Source organism: Pseudopipra pipra, chromosome 4 (assembly GCF_036250125.1).
Source record: "Pseudopipra pipra isolate bDixPip1 chromosome 4, bDixPip1.hap1, whole genome shotgun sequence".
NCBI lineage: Eukaryota > Metazoa > Chordata > Aves > Passeriformes > Pipridae > Pseudopipra > Pseudopipra pipra.
This window is the reverse complement of record NC_087552.1, coordinates 14,728,862-14,747,519: the sequence shown is the minus strand read 5'-3', so window position 1 is coordinate 14,747,519 and position 18,658 is coordinate 14,728,862. Positions and strand designations below refer to the sequence as shown.

General features: G+C 40.5%; 1 protein-coding gene across 9 annotated transcripts in view; it reads left to right on the top strand.

The window, feature by feature from the left end:
• The window catches only part of ZNF827 (zinc finger protein 827), a 106,271-nt gene that overhangs the window by 14,840 nt on the left and 72,773 nt on the right, over positions 1–18,658 (top strand). For 7 of the 9 annotated variants that reach the window (XR_010429957.1, XR_010429956.1, XM_064651703.1 and 4 more), the window contains 2 exons: positions 11,279–12,289; positions 16,987–17,159. Coding sequence is in view for 7 of the 9 variants with exons in the window: in XM_064651703.1 (XP_064507773.1) it covers positions 11,279–12,289; positions 16,987–17,159 (1,184 nt within the window). In the remaining 2 variants the exon portion in view is untranslated. Of the gene's footprint in view, positions 1–11,278; positions 12,290–16,986; positions 17,160–18,658 lie in introns of those variants that run through there. The other 2 variants (XM_064651705.1, XM_064651704.1) reach the window with 2 other exon arrangements.

Genomic DNA, 18,658 nt, shown 5'->3' with positions numbered 1-18,658 from the left:
TTTATTCCAGGTCATAGGTCAAGTTTTTGTCTAATTCCATAACCATTCACATTTGCCCACCTCTTTTTTTGAACTCCATTATGTTTTAAGGGATGATAGTTGTAAAGAACTGAGGTTGTTATTCTGCTTTTTTTGTTTTAGATATATTAATAACATAGTATGATCTTTCAGTTTTCTCAAGCAGAACTGTCCAAGTGAATGGATCTTGTCTTCCATAACACCTCAACAGAACTGTATGATGATAGATTGAGAGTGTTGAGTTACTTCCTCGCTTGAGCTCATTCAGATTGTCTAATCTGATAATGGGTGTCCTTCCTTCTATCTCTTTTTTGTTTGTAAGTCAGGGATAATTGCAGCCTGTGATTTTGTCAGGGAAAAAAAAAAAGAGAAATTCTCTGTGTTGATGTCTTCTGCCTCAAATATACAATAGAAAACTATGACCGAGAACCAGACTACTACAAAGCACGTAGCCATTTGGAAATGAGTAACTGAGCCTCTGGTTTGCAAATAGACTATGTTTAAGATAAGGTAGTTTTGTGTTTCTGCTTAGAATTTCCTAATAGAGACACTAGTTCTGTGTTCCATAAGCAACTTCTCAAAGAAGGTTTCATTAATGACCTGCCAAGGGAATAAAATCTCATTCATGGAGTTAAATGTTATTGAATGATGGCTTTAAAATATTATGGATTTCTATAGTGAACATTGGCATTCAAGTGATTATCTCCCAGAATAATTTGATCTAGCATGGAAACTAAATTTCCTTATTTAGGGATTTTGTGGTTGTAACCAGCTTTTCCAAATTGTTAGCTTGAATTGTTTGGTGTTTCGTTTCTAGTGAAGGCCCATGTTGGGAAGTTTTAGGATATTTTCCCTCCTTTGTGAGGTAGGATGACATGATAGGTCTTGTCTCTGTTATGAGAAGATATGCTAAGGATAATGGAAGTCTTGAGAATGGTGTTTAGCTCTTCTTATTTTGGCGGTGCCAGCATCCCTGTTACCTTTTGTGATCTGATACTTTCCCATTGCTAAAGCCTATTGCCTTAGACATCTCTCTAGAGTGAAACAAATGAACAAGCAAAGTAAATTTTGGCTAGCTAAAAGTAATTTTAAGGAGGTTTTATAGTTCCTTATACCTAAGAAAAGGTAGACCTTCCAGTTGCTGTACGGAACTTAACATGTAAGTGAGCCCACAATAATAAATGTGCGCTGATGCAAATGATATACTGCCATTCCAGGTGCAGGGAATCTCTCTGTGTAGACTGAGATAGTTCAATTTGAACCATCAAAGATTGTTAAAGCTGTTCCCCATTTCCACCAGAACTGTGGGAATAACAGTTGAGCTCCTGAATACGTAGTTTGTCCTCAAATTTATAATAATCTATGAGAGTATTAAACTGATATCATAGCTGGGTTTAAAAGACCAAGAGAAGCCTGAAATGCCTGATAAGGGACTTCAATCTGCCTCAGAAGTTACTGTCTAAAAAAGTATTTGGTTTTATAGCAAATAGTTTATCATCCTCTCTGTTTACATTGGGCAGAAGAGGTGTATTCCTTTGAAATGTTAATGTACAGACTTCGGGTTTTCAGTTGGCCACATTCCTTTAGTGTATAAATCAGTCCGATCACTATCTTGTGCTTTACAAAACATGTGCCCAGCCTCAGCTGTAGGTTATTATAGGATATTCGTGAGGGCCTGTGGAAGAAACTTTCAATAAGTCTGGCTGTGGTATTTTGCTCAGTCTCCATAAAACTGTTACAAGAACATTGGTAACATAAAATATGTTTTGTAAGGAACATGATTTTCTATTGTTTTACTGACACTTTGTGTGTTTTATGAACCTGTCTTGGGGCTACTAGCCAGCCTTTGCAGCATAAGCTGGCTTTAGAAATATTTGTTTCTTCTGAAAACCTCAACCATAAAAATCAACTGTCTTTGTCTACCTTCTCTCCAGTTATTTGAGGTGTTGATCACAGAATCAGAGAATGGGTAAGGTTGGAAGGGACCACAGTGGGTCATCTGGTCCAGCCTCCCTGCTCAAGCAGGGTCATCCCAGAGCACATGGCACAGGATTGTGTCCAGACAGTTCTTGAATATCTCCAGTGAGGGAGACTCCACAGCCTTTCTGGGCAATCTGTTCCAGTACATGATCACATATTCTAGTGGAACTTCCTGTGCATCAGTTTCTGCCCGTTGCCTCTTGTCTTATTGCTTGGTGCCGCTAAGAAAAGCCTGGGTCCATCCTCTTGGCACCCTCCCTTCATATAGTAGTATATATTGATGAGGGCCCCTCTCAGTTGTCTCTTCTCAAGGCTGAACAGGCCCAGCTCCCTCAGCCTTTCCTCCTATGAGATGCCCCAGTCTGTTCATCACCTTTGTAACCGTCCACTAGACCCAGTCCAAGAAATCCATGTCTCTCTTATCCCGAGGAGCACAGAACTGCACACAGTATTCCAGAAGCAACCTCACTAGGGCTGAGTAGAGTGGCAGGATTGCCTCCCTGGTGAACAAGTCGGGTCAAGACAGCTGATGAAAGCTTTTTGTGTAGGATGCTATTCTGTGGCATGCCACTTGAGAAACGGTCTTCAGAAGTATTCCCCTCCTCTAAGGCCATGTGTGTTCCATTCTGTTTCATGCACAAACCACGAGTACTTCGGATCACTGAGCCTCAAACTGTGGCAAAATCCAGCTATAACCAAGTAATTAGAAATTATAGTGAGGCAAATATTATACACGTATTCTAATACACATATACTATTTATGTGTAACATTGTTATTTATTACTTTATAAGACATCCTGCTCTGCCCACCTACTTTTCATGGTTGCTGATTACTGGGCCTCACTGTAAAGGTCTACAGAACTTTTCTTCTGCCAGGAAGATGCTGCCAGCCAATTCAAGAGAAGACTTTTTTTAATTAGTATCAGAGTCTGTGGGGGCCAGCCCAGCTGCAGGTATCCCAGATAAGGCTTCTAAAGCAGTCTAAAGCATCATATTGTGGCCATCCTGACTGCATGGGCCAACTCTTCCCTGAGAGGTGTAGTATGTTGTCAAGGTTTGGGATGGGAGAGAGAATCCTCTGGTGTTTTTCACTGACAAGACATGATATACTTTGCACCCCACAAGACCAGAGGAGATAGGTGCCTCAGATTATTCACTCCTCCTGTTTTCTCATTCCTACCTCCTTTACATCAATTTTCTGCTGATTTTTTGACAGAGTGAGTAGTTTTCTGCCAGATCAGTGAGTTGAAATTCTTAATTCTTGGCTCATCAAGCAGTCAAACAACAGAGCCAATCTAAGAGAGGGCACAGGACCACTTCTTCTCTCAGTCTTGAGCTTTTGATACCTCAGTATTCTCACTGCACTGTAAGGTGATGCCTGTTCCTTTGGTGCTTAAAATCTCGGAGTCCCAGTGGAAGTGACACTCCTCAAACACTAATCCCATTGCTACTAACTATAACCTCTTGTCTAGAACAGAAGAATAGGTAATCTTTTTTGGAGGCAATATGTCAAACATCCATCGTTCTAGGAGTTATCTTTTGAACTTGTTTTGGGGGGAGATCAGAGTTGTTGTCACCATAAGGCCCTATCTTGTGGTCTGTCAGCCAGCCCTGAGAATCTTCATCAGGTGGTGACAACTCTCCTCAGGAGAAACCGTGTACTTCTGTCCTCTTCCATGGATACTTGCTAGTAAAAGATGGATCTTTTTGGCAGCTCATGAAACCCACTTGACACATTTATTCTGGGCCTTGTGGCTGAAAGTAGAAGGCCACTGCCTCTGTTTCCCATCTACCATAAAATTCCTCTCCTTTGAGGGACAGGAAATAAAGACAGTTTTATATTATCTGTGATAAGCATTTTCAGTAATCTGTCCTGATTCCCTTATTCCTTGGAAGAGTCCATCACACCTGAATTCTGCCTTTGAAAGGAAACTGAGATGCTGTACATTCATTTTGATATTCTATGACTGTCTAGCAGTTGACAAACCTGAATGCACTATACTTGTGTGCATTCAGTTGTTTGTGCACATAGGCAAAACATCTGGAAGAGTTCTAGTTACTGAAAGGTAATTAATGTTCTCTAATCTTGTTCATTTTGCAGTTGTCTTTCAAAAAAGCAGTACTAGAGAAATTGTTAGGTGAATATTCTGGGGCTTTCTTGTGCATGGATTTTTTTCAAAGTCATTTAAGTTAGGGATAAAAGCAGAGAATATATGCCCTGTCTTTAAAAACTGTGCCTTGCTTTTCTCCTCCCCTTCTTCCCTCCAGTTAGGAAAATTATTATCTTAGAAGATGTGGAGATGAAATACAGAGTCCTACCTAGGGCTTCTTTCCCTATCTAATTGTGTGAGTATTTTCACACAACTTAAACACAGGGGAGAAGGACAGAACAGAAGAGCTGTGGCTCTTTGGCAGTTCCTTCTTGCAGCCGAGCTGCTCTCTCTAGGTCAGCCTGCAGCAGAGAAATTTGGTTCAAGCACCAGCAACACTGCTAAACCATTTTGTGAGGAGGTCAAGAGTTGAACAATCATCCCGTTGATAAGGGAGCGAGCCAGAAATTCCATTCAAAGAGGACAGTGACTTCCTGTGCTGCTTACCTATTATAGGTCACAGAAATCATGAAGGGAAAATGGGGGACCAAGGGCACTCTAGCACATGACTGTTTATATAACTGTGACTTTGAAGTTTTATTTGCTGCTGTAGATATATTAAAAGGAGTTAAGGCAGGCCTTTGTGTCTTTATTAAAATCATGATTTTCTAGTAAGCATCCCTATGGGAAAATCAACGTAGCTGCTGCACTGGATATACACTCTAATCAAATGTGGCTGTAAGTGCTTTTTAGAGGTGGAGACTGTGGGGTGTTGGTACACAGTGTGCCCAGCTTTTTGGAGGTAGTCCTACTACACACACATCTGCATGGTCTGTTGGATGTGGGAACCCACAAAAGTTGTTCAGCCCAAAGAAATTACATGCACCATTTTTTATTTGAAATGCTTAAAGATCAGTCTGAATACCAAAAGGGTAGTTTGTAGGCAGGCAGCTAGACTCAGCAATTTATATAGGATACCACAGAATAGACTTCCCAGATACAACTGTCATTTTTGGACCTGTGCCTTCTGGTTTCTATAGTACCTGATTGTGAAATCAGCAAGGGTTTATGCACAGCTGACAACCAGAGAAAATGTGAATTAGAAAGTGATGTGTTATTAGCAAGTGGTCTCTTGTAATTATTTTTTACCATTGCTAAAGTGATGCACTTACACAGTGTAGATAATTTATCTGAAGGTATCTATTGTATTCAGTCTTTAGCTCCTTCGTTCTTTTCTCCTGTGTATTATCTGGTCTGCGCTAAATTCTGAGTGTGACACTTTTGTGGCTGATAGTCCTCATGAAAGGTGCTGTTTGCAGTTAGGACGTTGAGTTCCTCTCCTAATTTCATCCTGGAGCTTCTCTATTATGTCTTTTTCTTTCCTGGTTCCCCTGAAACTGTTCTGCCCAGGGTAACTAGCAACCAGTCTCTGGCAAATGTCAAGGCTTCTGTACCAGTGATGCTTACTGGATTTGGCTGAAGTGAGGATCCTTCTGTATTCCAGTTCTAGAGGGTGTAAGTTGGCTGACTGTTGCAGAGGTAAGATGGAGACATTGTGAGCCTGTGTTAAACTTGAATGTACACCCATCATGTGTCGGAAAACTTGTTTTATTTGGAGATGATGCTGATGGTAACAGCCATGATGGAACCTGGGCTACAGCACCTGTAAAGAGAGGGTATTCTGATATGGACTGCCAGGAGAGTGAATTTTAGCCTGTGGCTTGATTCCCTAATCCTCATTTGAGAGTTCTGAGAAAGCAACTAGGAAGGAATGGAACATAACAACCCATCCTGGAGGCCAAATATGAACATACCAGTTTACTATCTGTCTCACCTCTATCTTGTCCGTGACTAGTTAAAACCTGTTACAGTTGTCCATGCCTTCTTGGTCATTGACTGTTCTTTCTCTTCATTCATTCATTCCACTTTTCTTGCTGTCACTGATAAAAGTCACATGAGACTAAGTCCTAGGTTGCTCAAGTGTTGTCTCTGCCTTGGTTTTGATGCATTTGCCTATTTACTTGGCCTTAAACTGATTGCTCAGCCGAGTCGGTGTTTCCTGAGAACTCCTTTTGGATGGCTTACTGCTTCATTTAAGTTTAATGTGTTCTTTTAAATTCTTTAGGTATCTTTGCAGAGCTCCTCAGTTCCCTAGTGTAAACCTATCACTTAATCCAAGCTCTTTCAGTAGGCCTAGGTACAGTGTTTAGTATAAAATAATACAGAGAGTGATTTATAGTAAGTGTTAGAGATGGAATGATAGAGCTGTTGGGGCAGCAAATTAGGAAGATGACCTCTGGTCAAATAGACAGCAAACGCAATTGTAATTTTAAGTTTAGATTGACACAAACTTGAATGATGATATCTGAAATCCTTATGTAGATGAAGACAATTGATATCAATAAATATGAGTTTTGGCTCTCCTGTATCTTTAAATCCTGGTCCTGTAGACTCCCAGATTTTCCTTGAAATGTAACTGTTGAAAAAAGGGCAATTTTGCTTAATTTATCTCATCAGCAATTTTCCTGTGCGCATTTCTTTGAAATTATTCAACTTCTACCTACTTCTGTATTTGCTTTAATTTTCATTCTGTAATCCCATCATTACAGTTTCCATATGTTTCATATCACTGTAGCATATGGATTTCTGTATTGAAGTTCTTTAATTTACTCATTACAGTGAATGATTAAAGTGGAATTTTGTCCCACTTAGCATGAAAATTCAGTCTCTTTGGGGTGGGTTCCTTAGCCTTAGCCTCTTCTCAGATAATTCCTGGTGGTCCAAATGGTGTTCTTTCCATCATGTTTTCACTGCCCATGTCTGTTGCTCTGTGCCACGATTTGAAGGCTCTTCCCTTTTCTGTAGATCTAGCCTGCTACGTTCATATTTCTCCACTCCAAGACCTTCAAAGTGGAGTTTGTGGATCATTTCGCACTTGCCTCTTTCAGGAATGGCAGGTGTACATTACCTTGGGTAACAGTTAAAGTTTCCAGCATTTGAATTGGGTGGCTCAGTGTATAAATCAACAAACATGTTTGTCTTTTTCAGTTTTCAGATGTAAGTAGTTTGAGCAAGTTAATATTTACATTTCTATTGGCACCAGGGTCAGATTCTAATCAGCACTCTAAATAAAAGGGCACATGGTCACAAAGTGAAATAACACACTTTGGGATCAATAAGATTTGTCTGTCAGACTGATCTCTTGCAGAGGAAAATGAACTTCTCTGTATTTGATAACAAGCAGATGAGTTGGCAAGCAAGGGAAACTGGCACTTCTTCAAACAGTGCTTCTGCACACACTTGTGGCTTTGCCAGAGATGGATATTGGGCTACATCAGTGGCAGCAGTCACCCAACAGTACTTTGGTGCCTTTTGTCATTGCTGACAGGAGTGGAAAACACTTTTGTGAGGCTCCGGGGTGCTGTGTGATGTGATAGTCCCAAAGCATGCAGACATCTGTAACTTCCATTAGCCTCTGCCAGTGGCAAAAGGTTTGGGAAGCAGTTCTCCTTCCAGAACTGCTGGAAATCAGGAAAAAGCAGCATTTGCAAGTCTTGACTCTTGTATCATGTTGAGAAGAGGCAAGCTGTTGAGCAGTTCCTTGGTAAAAGCTGGTGAGATTCCCAGCCAGGTCTTGTTCCAAAGGAAGTCAGTGAGAACTTGCCTCTAACTCTGAAGTACCTTTTCCTGCTTTACAACTTCCATGTTGTTTCTTACCCATGTTTAGCATTTCAAGCTGCAATAGAAATGAAATGCCAGTAGCTTAAAGTAATTCTGTAATAATGGACTGTAGTGTGTTTATGGTGGAGAGAAGAAATTTAAATGTGATATTACATTTCTATTCCTGTCTTTCAAGGACTCTCACTGGAGCTCTATAGCTGTGTTGTGAGAAAAGGGAAAAACATGACATGCAGATCTTCTGCCACAGATGTGAAATACAGCTGAAGTTTCTTGCCAGACATGTGGAGGTTGCCTCCTGTTTCAGACAAACCTGGTCTGGGTGACCCATGAACCCTCTGTGTTGAGGGAAAGTTTCATACAATTTGAATTCATAAGGAAGCTGGTGGATTGGGCTGATTTCTCCTGGAGTTCTCAAGCTTGTTCAAACTCACAGGCTCACAAGTCAATGTGAATTAAAATTCTGCCCTGAAGGCCTTGAATGGCAACTTCGCTTAGAAATTAAATTGCCAGGCTTCACCATTACACTTCTAAATCAATTCACTGCTGTTTGAAAGGAGAGTTGACTGAGCTCATGATAAGACCCTGATGCTGGCTTTTTCAGCATTAACCTTACAGCCTTAAAATACAGTGGGCTTGATACTGCAGCAACTGGGAATTACTAAGAAGTGGAAAATTAGAACTGTGTCAGCAGTTAGAGGTCTGGTTTCTGGGCACAGAAAGAAACTGCACTGGTGAGGAAGAAAAGTATCCAGCTGGCTTTTGGGATAGTGATGCTGCAAAGGAAATTTGTCCTTTATTATAGAGACTGCATGGAGCCTTGAGAGGGCTTGAGTGGTTACAGGTAGATTAGCAACAGGAGAGGGAGCTCTCACTGCGTTCCCAAAGAGGAGGGAAATTCTGGGCTTGGGAGCAGGCCTTGATGCAGAGTCCTGTGCTCCTGCTGCTCCCTGTCAATACCATGTTGGCGGCTACTCTTTCATATAGGCAAGATCAGTGGAGAATGTGCTTGTCTGAAAAAAAAAGGCAACCCGTGTCCTGTTCCCACATCTCTCCAGCTGTTCTTCCCCCCCCTCTTTGTACCATTAACTTAAACTTAACCATAAACTTAACTGTTCTTCAGCTACTGTGAGTGTTCTCTGAGATGTCAGCTTTAGAAAGGAGGGATAGTAATGTTCCACATATATTCTCACTATCTTTTGTAGTAGGAGCAAGAACTGGTGCAGGTGAGAATGAAGAATTCCTTTCCAGTGCAAGCAGAATGAGCAAAATTGAGATATTGGTAAAGTAGTGTCATTTAACTGGTATTTTAAAGACTGGTTGCAACTAGGAAGCTTATAAACACTAAGAAATTGAGGTACGTGGCAAGGAACAGAGAAGTTTGGGGGGTTAGTAAGCTGTAGATTTCTCTAAAACCAAAATCCACCTCCTCTTGTGTTCATTTACACTTAAATATCTCTCAAACTAATGTTTGAATGGCTTTCTGAGTGAAGGGGAATGCAGTTCTCCCCATTTGTGGATGGGAAGTAGAGACACAGAGAGTAGGTTTTGCAGGGGAGAGGAGGGATTGTTTCAACACAGACATGCAATGTTAGTGGTAGGAAGCAGGCTTGCCCTGGTTCAGAAGTGGTGTCAACTCTAGGTTGTGTCCCAGAGGATGTGCCCTGCACTTGGTGTATCAGTTCAGACAAAGTGCCAGCAAGATGCTTTTCTGGCTTCCAGTCCAGAACTTGTTTGCATCTGGGATGAGTGAACAGATCTCTCATCTCACTGCACCCAGCTGTACAGATATGTTCAAGTTACTTTTTAATGTTCACAGGGTGAAGAGTGAATACATTCAGTTCACCTTTGGCCTGCATAAGTGCTGGTTCAACTGATTAGCATCTATCTTTATTGGAATGGACATGGTACTGGCCTTTATGCACATGTTATTGTAAATCTTGCTGTGCCTATGATGCTAACTTGGATAATATCAAAATAATTTAGGCAAGTGCTTGGGGTTTTGCTTGGCTTTTGTTTGTTTGGAATAGGGAAGATGCTAGCCCTCTTCTACTTGAATTACTAATCAAAGGTAACCAAGTAGGTTGACTGTGGGCTCTTAAAATATTGCGTGAATTTTTCTCCAGAGGGTTTTGAGTAAAAGAAACTTTCTCTGAGAGACTTTACATTCTTTATATTCTCTATAACACCAAATAAATCTTTGCTTTCAGAGTGTGTGTTGGTATCTCTATACTCATGATACATTTGGCTGGGGTTTTCCTCCTTAAATTCGTTGTATCAAAGCAATAACATAAATCTAAGTTTTTATTCATCAGCTTCTCTCCAAGTTTTGTAATTTGCTAGAATTAAATTGGGAATCTGGGAATAATATATGATCATAGATACAGTGCGTATCATGCAGGCTTATTTCCAGAATGTCAGTAGAGAGTTATACTAAATACTTTTGTTTTATATGATTGCAAAGATTCTTTTGTAGCTTGGGACATTGAGTCTAAAAGCAAGAAATGTGAGAGGTATCTGGCAAGAGAAGATAACATGAATTTAATTCTAGCATTGCTGCTGTTCTTTACTATGTTCTGATTGGCCAGGAAGATCTGCAAAAAGAGTCTTGGTCACGACTGTATGACTTTGAATACCTGTCAGGGAGAAGAGCAATCCAGGGTCACAGTGCTTTAAACACTGGCAGTTGGGTCTCAGGAGAGGCTGGATGTGTTGCAGTTACTGGAGTGTAGAAAATGTAACTTAACTGCAGTGAGACCAATATTTTTTTTCTTTCTTTTCAGCTAAACTAAGTTCAGTTTAGGTTGGTCTTTAAAGATTTATTAGACAGTGGCAAACAAATGACAAGCAGGTAGTGTTTGTATAAGACAACACTGTGTGTATGATACTCCTTTCCCAAATAGTTGGAAAGCTTCAGCCCTGCATTCATGTATTAGTCATTTCAGCTATTCAGGAATGAATTGTGGATTATCAGTACACATATTTTCTTTTAGATAGGGGTCACTGCAGGACTGGGCTGAGATTTGAGTAGCTGCACACCTGATCTGCTTTTGAAGGTGCACCTGTACAAATATACAAGCACTTGTGTATTTTTGGGCCTGAGAAATCCCTGCTTTATACCAGAGAGTTCATAATATTTGGCAGGATGTATGGACTATGCCAGTAAAGAATTATTTGTGATATATGAATATATATTATGTTTATATGTATTGTTGCAGTTTTTGCTGTTTTAGTTATGCTGTCTGAAAGATGACAAACTTGTCATGATTTTGGCTTCTAAGAAAGATTTATTCATTTTCAAAAAATATTTTACGTGGTCACTCAGTCCAGGCTGATTCCAAGCCCGGGCACTTTAGGGGGATGTTCTGTGACTGTTCAGGAGGGTCATGCAGAGGTCAAGCATGCTTCATTCTAAGAAACTATTTTACAGTGCAGAGGTCAGGCATGCTTCATGCTAAGAAACTATTTTACGCAGATTTGGGAATAATACTGTTGTTCGTGGTTCCACACAGATGGTACCAGACAGGAAGAAGTGGAAGGGGAACTCAGTGAAGAAGAACGCTGGTTTGGAAATTCTTCAGAAACTCCTTCAGAAGCATCATATGGAGAAGTCCAGGAGAACTTTAAGTTGTCTCTCGAGGACAGAATCCAAGAGCAGTCCACTTCCCCGGATACCTCTTTGGGAAGTGCAACGCCGAGCAGCAACACAGCGGAGCTGGGATCCATTGAAAATGAGGCACTAAGAGACACGTTACAGAGCAAAGAGCACCTTTCTCCTGATGTGTCATCTCTGTGTGAAGAAGAACCTCCTGGTCCAAATAAGCCACTGAGCAGTAACCTGAGGCGGCTCCTGGAGGCTGGCTCCCTCAAGCTGGATGCCACTGTTACAGTCAATGGCAGAGTTGAGTCCCCCGTAAACCTTGGCTCGAACGTCTCCTTCTCTCCACCTGCTCATCACGCCCAGCAGCTGAGTGTTCTTGCTAGAAAGCTCGCTGAGAAACAGGAACAAAGTGACCAATACAATGCAAGCAGTCACTTTATATGGAATCAAGGTAAGTGGTTGCCAAACTCAACCACCACCTGTGGTTTGTCCCCTGATTCAGCTATCCTGAAACTGAAAGCCGCAGCCAATGCCGTTCTGCAGGACAAATCTTTTTCGAGGACTGAAGACCCTATAAGATTTGAATCCTTTTCCTCACCTTTCAGTTCTCAGTCAGCCAGCTCCACGTTAGCAGCTTTATCTAAGAAAGTGAGTGAAAGAAGCATGACTCCTGGGCAGGAGCACCCGCCTCCGGCAAGTTCTTTCCTTTCTCTGGCTTCCATGACCTCTTCAGCTGCCCTTCTCAAGGAGGTTGCTGCAAGGGCTGCAGGCACCCTCTTGGCTGAGAAGAAGAAGTCACTGGTTCCTGAGGATCCCCTGCAGCTTTCGGAGATGAAACAAGAGAAAGCAACTCCGCCACAGTCTTTGGAATTATTGTTACTACCAGTCCCTAAGGGAAGAGCATCCAAACCCGCTAGTACAGGTATGAATACAATTTGAACCACTAAGTAGAATGTATTTGTTTTGCTATAGGCTTCTATAACATCTCTTCAGTGGGTCTGGATTTGGTTTGATTCTATGTCTTATGAGAATAAGAAATAGATACTTTAGGTGAACAATAGAAAAGCTTTTTAAGATACCACTTTGAGACCAAGCTGTCACAAATTTTTCCATATTTGAAAGATAGGAGTGTACAGTTCAGTACTTTTTTTCTCTTTTCTTCCATACAATAGTATTTTCTTCTCTTACCAAGTTTAGAATAAGTCCACAAAACATTTAATAGAGAAGATCAAAGAATCCTTGTTAGGGAGCTCACAGTATCAGTGAGCATGTACAAAACTAGTGCTTTTGAAATACTGGACAAGGGAGAATTCTCCCTCCTGCTGTCTCTGTCACAAATGGACTTTTGTATAATCGCTTACTACCCTGTCCTAATTTACCAGAGTATATTATTATGTTGCCACTTTTCATTAAATTTTTTTTACAACCCTTTGTTGTTAACAAGCAAACCCCAACTAAACTGCATTTCTCTAATTTGCTCAACAAGAACCATTTTACACTTCTGACTTCCCTCCACCAGTTCCAGCTGTTGACGGTCAAGGAATGAGGCTCCTAGGGAAGAAGAAGAAGAAACTCTCTGGGTAACAAAAGCTTTAAAGAACTGACAAGCCATGCAGGGGAATTTAAATGATCCATCTTCAAACTAAGGAATAATGATTTTTCTTTCATCTCTTTCTATAAAAAGTTCCCATCATGGATTCATATTTCTGATAGAACATATGACTTCAAGTCATCAGTGTTCTCCCTGGGGTGGATTTCTGTTGCAAAGGGAGAAGCATGGCAGCCATCTTCACCAGATGCACAATGTGGTTTAGTATATTAGAGCTTTGTCAGGAATACTAGCTTGGCTGTGCAAGTGTAGCAAGGCAGTGTACAGGTATGAAGCCTGACATGGATGTTACATAATTGCACTGCCTTCTCTCTTGACCTAACCTTTTTCTTTAGGGGTATTATGAGGTCTGATCTGTCCCTGTGCAGCTCAGGTCAAAACTCATAGGATAGAAGCTATTGGATGGACAGCAATGCTCATCCCTCCCTTGAAAGAGAAGAGGGAGGGATGCAATAAGTTGCAGCCAGAACCAGTTTTTTGCTGTGTGTTACATGTGTTCTGCAAATGCTTTGCTGGTGTGCTTTGCCAAGGCCATTAAAGTGGCAAACTATTCTTGGCATGGATCTAGCCTAAGGTTTTCATTAGTTTAGATGAAGTCCTTTTTGGACTAGCATAAGCTAAACCAGTAAAAGGTCCTTTCATGTGGGAATAGGAGTACCCACGCTGGCTACACCAGTGTGAAAGTAGTCATTAATTTAATGTAACTCTCCCCACAAAGACTGGCCTTCATATAAGAAAGGCAGCAATGTATAGAAAGGAAGTAAGGTTAAAATTTATTTGAAGCTCTTACTTTATTTCCTGCAAGGGGAAAAAGTTGTTCACATCATAAGTTTTTACTGGGGAAAAGTACATGGTTGTAGTAAAACCCAGGCTCTGTGTTTGACCAAAAAACTGGGATTTGTCTGTGCACCTTGTACTAGGGGAGTGCTCTGTTACCGATGTGCCTGTTAAGTACTGGCACTGTACAAACTAGCTCTGATGCAGCAAATTTCAAGAAACTATTCTCTTTGCTGAAGGCTCAAGCATACTGTGCTGGTAGAAGATAACAATGGGGGTTGATTGCCTCAGGTCCTTGGTAACCAAGGAACAACTGCTTATTTTTTATGATATATGGGACCAGTATCCCAAGGGGAAGGGTGTTTCCTTTCAGTTCATACGCACTGGGCCAACACCAGTTGACATCCAAGAAAACTCTAACATTTCATAACATTTCTGAAAGTTCATTTTCTGATATGAAATGTTAACTTTATTTTCAATAGTTAACTGACTGAAAATAAAAAGCAAGCTGTTGGTTAGCGTATCTGGATGTTGATTATGGTAAGCCTGACTCCTCCATTCCCTCAACCATGGAGAAATACATCTTGTGAAAAGAGGTCACTGTTTAGTGACCTTTGGTTGAAGACTTCACTTTTGTAAAAGTTGAGTAAAGCGGCTGAATGCGTATATTTGCCATGAAAATAAATGTCACGCATTCCTGATTCCTTTTGCGCATACAACCTTATGGCACTAAACCCAAAAAACAGTATTTAATCTTATAGTGCTTTATCTTTTTGTGTCTGTCTCGTTGCTCCTTGAGACTTTTTTTTTTTATCTTGTTCCCAGAGAGAAACATCTTTTCCCAGTAGGCATAGCTTGAGTGGTCTTTTTTTCTCCCCCCTCTCATACTTTGAACTTCTAATGCACTGATGAGTTTGCTTTACTGTTATGAATCTGATTCACTTACCCACCAGCAACATCTAGCTTTGGTTATGAGATCAATACTCAGTGAGATTAATTAGATGTCGACAAGTAAGGAACAGCAAAGATGGAGGCTATTTAAAGAGGAATAAGTTAATAACAAGGGTATGCCTGCTGCTCTTTTGTCCACCACGTTGAGCTATTTGCTCAGAATTATTTCAGGCAAAAAGCTGGAGTCATGGCTTATCCGAGTGTAATTGCCTCTGAAATGGCATGTCAGGTTTGGTCAACCTAATCATTAAGTGCATTTTTTTTTTTTATAGTGAAGTGGTACAGAGAAGACTAACTTTTATATCAATCGGTTAATGTTGCCAATTTTATAAACTGCTCACACCTTTGGGATGAAATTTAAAAAGAAGTGTGGAATCTCTATTCTGATTGTTTTTGAAGGACTGTGGGTGGCAGACCTTTATTTTACTGACTGAGTGCTTGTTTGGTGTAACTTTTTGCCTGTGGTGCTTGCAATTTTGTTCCCGGAACTTCTTTGGGAAGCACTGGCTGATTCTCTCCTCACTGGAATAACTCTTTCCAACCAAATGGCACTGTGTGATATAAAATAGACATCAATATAAATGAAGGGAAGCTGAAGCCCATGTTTTTTTTATTCTGAGCTTTCTGCAGTATAGTATAGAGCTAACGTGGTTCAGCTTCGGAGCGCCTTGGAATAATTCCTGTGTAACACTAATTGTTAGTTATCACTGGAGTCACATGCATTCATCCCAGTTCTTTGTATATTTTGTAATGTGCTAAACCACTGATCCATCTTGTTTGCCGACTTATTTTTAAGGGGGTCAGAAAGAGGTAATACCTTGTAACACATTTCTTTTCTGGATGATAACCAGAGGCTGGAGAAAAGATGTGGTAGAAGAAAAAGAAGTGATAGGTAAAAATGCTACCCATGAATTTTTTTTCTGTGGTTTGTCTTTCTCCTGCCTTTTGTGAGGAAGTAAAGATGTTTAAAAACTGAAACACGAGTAATTATAGCATTGGTTTTGTCTTACTCTTTAGAGGTGCAGAGAGGAGAACAATTTGATATGTTAAGTACGATAGAATATTTCACAAGGAGAATTTCTGAACTTGTAATAGTGCACACTGACATTGTGTCCTTTTTCTGTACTTACATAATGACTACCTAATCAGTTGAATTACAGTGGTTTTGTTTCCCACTTAATAGCAAGAATTATATTTTAGGATGTGACAGATCTTTCTGGGGGTTTTTATCACTTAGTTCCTCATCGAGGGAATTTGATGTTTGCTATATCCTTATCAGTAGAAAAAGACCCTGATAATAATGAAATTAAATAGTCTGAGGGAATTTTTGAATAGCAATATGCACATTGCTGAGCTCTGAATCTTGTCTTTTAAAGTGAGGAAAAAGGCGTCCAATTCCACTGTAATAGTAGGCCTTTCTTTATAATAAAGAAGGGGAAACCATGGTGAGAAGATGGATGGATGGTTGGTTGTGCAAAGTCAGCCACGAGGAATTTCTCTTTCCTTCGAACTTATGACTAACCATATTTGCCTGATCGATGCCACCAAATCCTTTCCTTATCTTAGGTGAACTGGGCAGTAAAGTCAAGTGCAGACATTTAGGAAGGCAGATTTAAAGCCCTGGCAATTAGAGGAGCAGAAGAAAACCTATGACCCGAAGACCTTTGATGGCTGACATAGCAGCAGTATCTGCTCAAGCCATAACTAAACAATTTCAGCAGCAGGGCTTCTGAAGTCATTCACTTCTGGTGTTGAATATATCTGATATGCAGTACCAGCATGCTTTTCAGTGAAGCTGTGGATTCTCCTATACTTTATATCCTGCTTTCCTGCTGGCTGACCATCAGATATGGAAATGGATCATTTTTTAACAGTTAAGCATATTTTCCATACCCTACTACAGCCAGCCTTTGATAGGAAATGAAGCTGCAAAGTGATGATTATAAGAGGCATTCATCTCAGTTCAGTTAAATTATAAAGAACATTAGGACCAGGTGAGGTAGAGTAGCATCCTCTACTGATTAGTGAAAGGATGTTTGGGGCATTAACCTTTATAAATTATTGTGACCTTTCTTAGAGGGATAATAACTAGATAAAGGGGAAGAGGCATATGCGACGGGGAGGAACTGAAATTTCTGGTACCCGTTGTTGTTTAACTGATATGTCTCTTTACAGATGAAACTCTAGCATTGAAAAATGATATCTTGACTATGTTTGCAAGGGGAAAGTATTTGCCAAGTGGCTGTAAAGGATCCTCTCTTTTTCTTCCCCCTTCTGCTAAGCCTCAGAAGAGGAAGGGGGAAAACCTTTCCAGTGTCCGATCTGTGGTTTGGTTATCAAGAGGAAGAGTTACTGGAAACGGCACATGGTGATTCACACAGGTTTGAAGAGTCATCAGTGCCCACTCTGTCCATTTCGCTGTGCACGCAAGGACAATCTCAAGTCACACATGAAGGTAAGAGAAGTGTTTTCTGACAACCAAAGTACTCGAAACATCAGTCAAAAAATGATGGTATAACAAACCTATTTCATTTGCATTTACAAGAACAAAATTTCCTTAATTGTACTATGAATGATGCCTTTATTTAAGCAAAGAGGCCATAAAAAGATAAAGAAATAACTTTTATTCCCATGCTTGCCTTTCCGTTTTGTGCAATGTGGAAAACTGCCTTGAGTTATGTCAACTTGGTGCAGCACAAGCTGTCTGTGACTGACTCACTTCTGGACCTGGAAGCACCAGATGCAGGGGTGTTGGGTTGGGATGTGGCACGCAATCACATCAGTGCTGCTTTTCAGGATGCCAGCTAGTAACTCTGCGTGCCATTGCATCACACTAAGTGGGCAAACCAACTTGGCCAGCTCTAACAGAAAGCTCCATTGCTTTCTACAGACAGGCCTGCAGGATTAACTTTTTTCTTGTTGTGGATTTTAACTGCGGGCAGCTCAGCAGTGAATCATCTGAACCAAAATGAATGACAGATTATTCTGTAATGTTTTGTTTTCAAGTGTTTCCATTAAGTTTAGAGTGTGCTCTTAACTCAGCCTAAGTTTCAGGCTCGAACTGAAGATGACCTTTTGAAGGAATCTGTATCTGTGTTGATACAGAAAAATATAAAAATGTAAAGAAACTCGGTGTCTGCTTAGCTGAAGTACTACATGGTTGCAACATAAAGAATGCCAGGTCTTGCAAGCCATATAATATGCTTGATGAAGTAAAAACGATGCCTGTCCTATTAGCCCTTCAATGAAGAAGCTGAAGTTCAAAAAAATTTCCCTTGTTAATGAAGTTGAGTTTTATAGTAATAGTAAAATGGTTTATTATAATTAGCATTTTATCTGTTTTAGACAAATGTGTGTAACAGACACTGGTGTGAAGGGGGGACAGAAATGCCTGTGCAGGTTTCTTAGAGGCTATTGCAGAATCTGAGCTCACTAGAGAGGAGTCTGACCTTCCTTACACTCAAGTAACTATTCACTTCAGTTTAAGTTATTCAGATTCCACTGATCACAACAGCAAATCTTGCTGTGGTTTAGGTCATTGCGGGGTCTGAAATCATCCCCCTAAAGTCTGAAGACTCATTCCTTAACACTTTAACTGTGAATCAGTGCACTACTCCCAGGCATCCTTGGTGTATCATGCTAATCCTTGTCAAGTAGGCTTGGTGTTTATGGCTCTTTCTTTTAGGACTTGGTGTTCTGTGTTGACCAGAGGGCACAGATGGCCATCCTAAGTAGAAGATGAATGGATAGAATGGGAACACAGCATGAAAAGAAAGTGTTTTGGTTTGGGGGGGTTTTTTGTTGTTGTTGTTTTGGGGTTTTTTTATTGTTTTCAGCTGTTGACAGCCTGCACAAAAGCATGCATCACCTACAAGCTTGCTATTCCCTGCCAAAGACCTGTTGTTTTCCCCTGCTTTGTAAAGGACATCCCTATTATTCCCTGCAGAGATACAG